Source organism: Cebus imitator, unplaced genomic scaffold, assembly GCF_001604975.1.
Source record: "Cebus imitator isolate Cc_AM_T3 unplaced genomic scaffold, Cebus_imitator-1.0 Scaffold174, whole genome shotgun sequence".
In the NCBI taxonomy this organism is placed as follows: Eukaryota; Metazoa; Chordata; class Mammalia; order Primates; family Cebidae; genus Cebus; species Cebus imitator.
This window is the reverse complement of record NW_016107489.1, coordinates 2,621,245-2,629,176: the sequence shown is the minus strand read 5'-3', so window position 1 is coordinate 2,629,176 and position 7,932 is coordinate 2,621,245. Positions and strand designations below refer to the sequence as shown.

General features: G+C 37.5%; 1 protein-coding gene and 1 non-coding gene across 5 annotated transcripts in view; one reads left to right on the top strand and one right to left on the bottom strand.

The window, feature by feature from the left end:
- Nucleotides 1-7,932, bottom strand: part of LOC108315567 (prolylcarboxypeptidase) — a 77,726-nt gene that overhangs the window by 14,027 nt on the left and 55,767 nt on the right. For all 4 annotated transcript variants that reach the window (XM_017544935.2, XM_037744443.1, XM_017544936.2 and 1 more), the window contains exons 7-8: nucleotides 2,641-2,805; nucleotides 1,771-1,958 (exon numbers count right to left, since the gene is read on the bottom strand). In XM_017544935.2, coding sequence (XP_017400424.1) covers nucleotides 1,771-1,958; nucleotides 2,641-2,805 — 353 coding nt within the window. The remainder of the gene's footprint in view (nucleotides 1-1,770; nucleotides 1,959-2,640; nucleotides 2,806-7,932) is intronic.
- On the top strand, nucleotides 7,365-7,465 carry LOC119473665. The gene has a single exon (XR_005202871.1). It is a non-coding gene; the product is annotated as a small nucleolar RNA U13 (small nucleolar RNA).

The following is a 7,932-nucleotide window of genomic DNA, read 5'->3' as shown; positions in this document are numbered from 1 at the left end:
AGCTCACTGTAACCTCCGCCTCCTGAGCTCAAGGCATCCTGCCACCTCAGCCTCCAAAGTAATTGAGAATGCAGGCACATGCCACCATGCCAACTAACTTTTGTATTTTTTGTAGAGATGGTGTTTCACCATGTTACCCAGACTGGTCTCGAACTCCTGGGCTCAAACGAGCCATCTGCCTTGGACTCCCAAAGTGCTGGAATTATAGGAGTGAACTACTACTGCAACCAGCCTCCTTGCATTTTTGTTGGCTGAATTGGGTACAAGTGGTTCTATAGATGGTAATAACCAACTTGTAGTCAAAGGAAGATTCCAACAGAAACAGAAAATGTCTTGAGGAGATGTATCCAGGAATATGACACTTAAGTTATGGGGGCTCTACGCTTATGAACAGAGTAGTGCTTCATAAAAGGTCTGAAGAAAACTAGCCCTTGATATATCAAGGAATTGTCAAGGTGATGTCACACGTGCCGATCCCCAGACACAATCCTACAGAAGGGCACCCAACTCTACTTACAATGCAAAAGTTGTCCTTCTCAATGTTTGGTTGCCAGTATCAACATCAGGCTGTAATGCGCAAATAAGCACAGTTCCATGCCAAAGCTAACCAATTTGCTAATCACTGATTTTGCAAAGCATGTTGTGGAGATTTGGATGATTACGTTTGCCATCAGAGTAGATCTACCATTGTATTAAAAACAAGATTAAAAAGCTGCCAAGTTATTTGGTGAGTGGTTGGTTGGTCTGAAATCCTTGCAAGATGCCAGTGCTCAAACTGGTGATACACTCATTGCCTACTTTTCCTACTGTCAGAGAAATGTGATATGGGGTAAGGAGGTGCCTTTTAAAAACCATTCACAGACTTTTGTAAAATGCAAGATAAAGTTTAAGATTTTCTTTCAAAAAATAAAAATTAAGACAAATAAAAGAGCTTGTAAATTTACAATTTAAATAGCTCTGGTTAAGAGGTAAGTAGTGGTATCTCCTATTTCTATATAGATTTGGGGAAATTCTTGATTGACTTGTTGCTATTTCAATAGCTGACAACCTAATGTTCCAGTCAAAACAAGAACATTTTGAAGTCACAGTCAGATACACAGAGTCTACTCAATTAACTCTAATGTGAACCAGTAGCAACTATGTGACTTCTTAAGGAGCAATGTAACATAGAAAAGCAAACACAGGATTTGTAGTCAGACAGGCCATAGTAGAGAGCTGGCTTTATCACTTAGTAACTAAAACAAAGCTGGGTGAGCTTTGGCAAGGATTGAACACAGTGACCTTCAGTTTCCTTCAAAGTAAAAAAGGGGCTATAAGAACTACTCCACAGGCTTGTTGTGAGGATTTAACCAGGTAATTTATTTAAAGTGCCTCATTTAGTACTTGGAACAGAATGAAGCACTTCAAAAATGTTGAATGCTGAAAATTTATTTCATCAGCAACAACAGGAACAATAATAAGAAATTGAGAATGACAGATGATGCTTTATTTTGTACTGGCGAGTTTCTTTTTTTTTTTTTTTTTTTTTTTTTTTTTTTTAATTTTGTTGTTGTCGATTTTTAGGCCTTTAATAAAGCACATTGGTAATAGAGCAAAAAATCCTATCTCTTCTCAGCATCCTATCTTTCAAGGCATAGGAAAACAATGATGAGTACCACAGTTGTATTCTACGTTGTTCCATTGTCCAGCATTTTCCTGGTTCTATTTTTTCAAATATTCTACAAATGTCTCCATCAACTGAAGTTTCTCTTTGGACCAGCAAAAACTCACCTGAAAACAATGTTTGTGTGTGAACTAATGTTTTTGCCTCCATACATAGTAGTGATCCAGGAGGGCCTTGGTCTCACACCCCACTGTTGAAAACAGTCATCAGAAAGTTCCTTTAAGTTCCATGAGTGAGGTTCAAACATGTCATCAACACCGTTAGTACAAAAGGGCATGACTACTTCTGTGCAGGCCTAAACAGCAAACCAAGAGAATCCAATTAGAAAAATAAGGCAAAAAGAGGTTACATAAATTATACAAAGTCATAATGCTGGTAAGTAGCGAAGGGTTATAACTCAGGCAAGGCAGCTTTGAAGCCCCTGTTCTTTACTTCTATGACACATAATCTCTCATTATTCTTAAAAAGTCTTGGCCAAGAAGTTACGGAAGTTAGGATTATATCCCTTCAATGCAAACTGATTGATTTCACATTTATTATCATATCTAACCCTCAAAACAACTCTGGAAGGAAAGTCTTATTCTTATTGTTAGTCTCAATGTGCAGACTAAGGACAAATTAGACTCCCCTTCTTTTATGTGTCCATAAAATGCTTCCTTTGTGGGACTTATCAAGATCTATTGAAATACTAATTACTTACTTTTTTGCTACACTATATTTGATCATGTACTATGTATCTTTGTATCTTTGCAACCTAGAGGAGTGCGTGACACACGATAAGAAGTCAATATCTACTCGGTGATTATTAAATGAACGAATGAATAAACAAAGAAACTTGTCCATAGTATTACAGCGTAAGGTAACAGGGCCCAACCTGGATCCAGGTTAGGTGACAAAATATTGTGTACTCTGATTTCCTTATAGCACAACTGTATCAGTGAAAAGTAAGTTCCTCTTGGGAAATTATACACATTTACCTGATAGCTCCAACCCAGGGTTCCCAGACTGCCAGTTGCTGTCTCTGAAATATTCAGGCATTTCGCCTGGCCGGAATAATTGTAATACACATTAAGAGCTTGGAAAATATTCTGCAGCAGCAGTAAATCGGATACATTGGGATTTTTCAAATATTGGCACGCTACCTGTCATTTTAGAAAGATAAATGGGGAAAGAGTCAGGATATTAATAAAAAATGACAGTTTAATAATACAAAGAAGAAATATTATTTTAATCTGATCATAAAATATTCTTGAGCATCTAACTGCATTGTTTAACAATTTCTTTTTTGGGTTTAATAATCCCCTTCACAAATGAATAAACCTCTTCAATTACTCCCTAGACTATAGAAACAAACTAAAGTCATTTGCATGGTATGCAAAATCCTTTCTACCTACCATTCTAGCTTTCTCTTTGCTGCCTTTGTTCCAGCCTAGGAAAACCATTCCCCACCACACCAGGCTCCTTCTTCTTCTTTCCCCTTGCTCACTCTGAAACACTGTTTTCTATCTCCTCTCCCACTCCACTAATGCCTTCAAACACCAACTCCTCTTTTACAACACTCAGCTCATATCACCTCCTCTTCAAGGGCATCCTTGCCTATGTATCCAAGTCGGGAGGAACTAGATCTCTCCCTCCTTGGTGCCTCCACTATACCCTATACCTATTTTTATCAGAGCCTCTGTAATGCTCTGCTTCACTGACTTGATTTCAGTATCTCTCCCTCAGTGCTTAACAAGATATCTGGTAACTACACGTTGGCTGAATGAATTACTATTCTTTTATAAAAATGCAAAATTTATACAATCTTATATGGAAAAACTACACCAAGTTCTAGCATATATGGTGTGATAAAAAGCATATAACTCCCAGCTCTAAAATATTCCTTTCACTAACCTATAATAAATGCCTGAAATTCTAGCTATAAAAATCAGACAATATTCAGGGTTAGGAGTAAAGGGGGGAACTGACTAGACAGAGCCACTGCAAACTTTCTGGGGTACAGAAATGTTCGATATCTTCATAGAGGTTGTGTCACATGAAAAATGTTATAATTCATACATTCCATGGTACCTAGTTTTCATCCCTCCACCACCACAAGAAGAACCATACACAAATATTGAACTCTAGTTAATAATAAAGCTGAAGTATTTAGGAGGAAAATGTCTGCAATTTACTTTTAAATGCATTTAAAAATAAGATAAATTAAGGACAGATGAAGTGATGGATAGGTGAATATATATATATATATATATATATATGCAATAAATAAATACAACAAAATACTATTTATAGAATTTAGATGTTAGGTTTATGAGTGTTCACTGCCCAATTATTTTAACTTTTCCATATGTTTAAAATGTTCCCTAATAAAATGTTAGAGAAAAATCACAGACAATTGAATCATAACTGAATAATACTAACAACAACAGCTAGTGATTATTAGCCCTGGGTTTCCAACAATTACACTGTGTATTCATCAAAGAACCCTATCAGAGAGATGACTGTCCATTATTTTACATGAAAAAAAAAAAAACCTGATTCTTAGGTTAAGTCATCTTCAAGGTCACTCAGTAAATAATAGGGCCTAGATTCGTCCCCAGTTGTCTCTGGTTATGAAATATACATCTTATCCATTTTGACACACAGCTTAGGAAGTGTCCACCTGTAAAACTACAAATGGCCCCAGTGGCAAGGAAAACCCGGTAAGCTTGAATTCTCTGTTGACTCTGACATGAATTCAGTAATCTGGTCCTTTCCCATTTCATGTGGTAAAGACTATATATATATATATATATGAAATAGACTAGTCCTGACAAAAAAGAGACAGGTCCAGAGAAGGAGCCGGGAAAGGAGCCCTGTTACCCCACCTCAGAGAGAGATTTTGGGCAGCAGGAATAACAAGGCCTGGGCTGGGGGTATGCTCCCAACCAAGAAAACAGGGTATTGAGAAACGATCCAACCAAACCCAGCCCTTCATCACAGTTTTGCCTGGCACCAGCTGCCAGCAATACCCTTCTGGAAAAAGAAAAGAAAACTGTAAAAGAGAAAATGAATTTTCAGAAAAATTAAATGCCTTTCCCCAAATATACTCTGCATAACAATATTTCCATGGAATGTTAATTGGTACTTTGTGGAAAAAAAGTTTCCTAGTCAATAGTTTTGAGAAATTGTATATTAGCAAAGGTGAACAGTTTTCCTGACTGTTGTTATTATTATATAATTTCAGAGGATTTCTCAGAATCTTTAACATGCTCAGAAGTAATATGACTGTCCAAAGGAAGCTGGAGTGTCCATCATTCCCAAAAGGTTTTTAGAACTGCTGAGTGTGAGACAAGTCAGAAATTAAGATGTCCAAATAATGGGATATACCTTTAAAAGTAACTGTGAGGTCATAAGAATAAGGAATACCAGGCTTTAGGATGTACATGAAGAGACAGAATTGAGCTAAACTGAGAGCTTCACAAACCTATCAAGCCTAAAGCAATAAGGAAATGCAAATTGAAGAAAAATTAAAAGTCAAAACACTGTTTTATCATTTTAACAACTCTCGATTTTTCATGGTAGTCAAAAAATACCTAACATTTGCATGGCACTTTTCTCAGAAAATGTTCCTAGGAAATATGCCAATAAGAATAACTCAAGACAATATGGAAATCAAGAAACAATCATAAGAGGTATTAAGCCATCTATTGCCAAGAGTTAATCAGCATTCTTTCCTGAATCTGGATACCAACAGCTGATTCAGCTCTTTTAAAATGCAGCACAAAACTACATAGCAGACACATGGAATGCAGAGAAGAGCCCTGTGTTCAAGCACAGCATGGTAGATGGGGCAGGGTGACAACACAAGCTGGGCACAGGGAGAGAAGGTACTAATGTGAAGCAACAAGTGGCCCAAAACTCTGGAAAAGAACAGTAGCAAGTGAGTGTGACTCACATGCTGGCATTAGAGCCCCTCTTAGCGCTTAGAACACTGGGCCTCTGTCAGGCAAAGAAAAGGAGTCCCTATGAATAGCCATCTCCACAAATAGCAGTTACTGTCACTTCTTAAAAGACACAAGCATGGCTGGAGACCGGCACTGGCTGACAATACTTGGGTTTCAGCAGCCCCAGTTACACAGAAAGAACATCATGGTCAGAGACTTGGCCTCTGTATGGATGGGATTCCACATCCAGAATAAGGGCAATCCTCAGCCGCTGTGCTCTGTGAGGTCAGATCACCTTTGGAGTAGTGGAGTATGACAATTTATGAAGGGCACCGACCAACATTAGAAAATCTAGAAGGCAGGAATCGGGGTGGGGAGCTGAAAAACAGCTGACGCAACCCTAAAATTGGGTCATTCCCAACCTTTCATCATTACAAATAAGGTTACAATAAATATCCTTGGGGCTAAATCTTTACAAATATCCTTAACTGTTTTCTTGAGATAAATTCTTAAACAAATTACTGGCTCAAAGGAGATCAACATTTTTAAGGCCCTTGGTACATCCTGTCAAATGGTCTTATATAAAGGAAGTACTGATTTATAATTCTACTAGTATGCTAAATAAAAGGCCTGAAAAATGTCACTTAAATTTTTTTTTTTGCAAAATATTTGCAAATTTACTAGGGAAATTTTATTTTAGGTAATTCTAAAGTTCCTTTCTAACTCAAAGATTCTGTGAGTCCAAGCATCATCCTCTAGCATTAAAAAACAGAATCCCTAATATCTCTTTGCACTTCCTTAACAATTTTGGTAGCATCGTGAATGAAGTTTCAAAAAAAATATTAGCAAGATCTTCGCACTATTCTCATGCTTATTCAAAGAATATAGTAACTTAAGGCCAGGTACGGTGGTTCAGTGTGTAATCCCAGCACTTTGGGAGCCCCAGGCAGTAGGATCACTTGAGGCCAGGAGTTCAAGACCAGCCTGGGAATATATCAAGACCTCATCTTTACAAAATGTTAAAATATTAGCCAGGTGTGATGGCACATGTCTGTATCCCAGCTACTTAGGAAGCTGATGTAGGATGATTGTTTCAGTCAGGAGTTCTAGGCTCCAGTGCTATGATCACACCACTGCACTCTAGCCTGGGTGACAGACAGAGTGAGACTCCATCTCTTAAAAAAAAAAAAAAAAAAAAGGCTACAGTAGTTTAAAAGGAGATACTCACATACTTTTATCAAAGAACTGTAGGATTACATAAAATACATCAATATTAAACTGAACCATATGAAACTCTCATATTTGTAAGTCAAAACAGTCAAATATCAGCAATTTTGGCTCAACCTCATATAATACTTTAGCTTACCCCTGATAATTTGCAGATATTACCCACATGATGAAAGCAAGCACTTGGCCTGTTGATTTTTTACATACGGGCTGTGATATAGTCAGACAACAAGCATCTTAGCCCACCATCTCTATCCAAAATACTCAACATCCAGGTAGCCCTGGAGTATACTTTCTATTTATTTTGTGAGCCCTAGCAAATGGCTTCTTCTAAACAATTTCTACATAAGGCATGTCATTCCTACAAATGCCATAAATGCGCTAAAATGTAAACAGCTGGGACTGAGGTTGTTGTAGTACAAGTACTAAATATTCTTTGAGAACAGGTACTTTCCTTGCAATAACCCAGAGAGCACCATATGACGATCATTCCCATTTCACAGAAGAGAAACAGGCTCAGAGGTCTGGCTACAGATACACAATTTAAAAACTATTAATGTAGGAAGCGTATGATTGGGTTTTCATGCTCACATGTGAAATGAACCTCCCTCAAACCTGGTTATGCTATCAGCACATTACCTATCTGATGTGGAAAAGAAAAAGCACTATGAACATAGGTGTCAACCCAGACGTTGACCACAGAGTCCTGGTATAATCATCTCGTTTCCCAATATTACATGATAATAATAACTATTGTTATTATTTATAACTAGCATCAATTTGGTCCTTTTACTTTATACTAGATCCTATGAAATACTCATAAAAACCCTAATAAGCATTACAATTGTTATTATACACATTTTGCAAATGAGAAAACTAAAACACAGAGGGGTTAAGAAACTTGCCCAAAACCACACAGCAAGGAAACGGCAGAACTGGGATTCCAATACAGACTCCAGTAATCCCAGTTACTCAGAAGGCTTAAGCAGGAGGATCTCTTAAGCCCAGGAGCTCGAGGCTGCAGTGAGCTATGATCATGCCACTGCACTCCAGCCTGGGTGACAGAATGAGAACTTCTATCTTATAAATAAATAAATAAAAGAAAAGGAAAGGAAA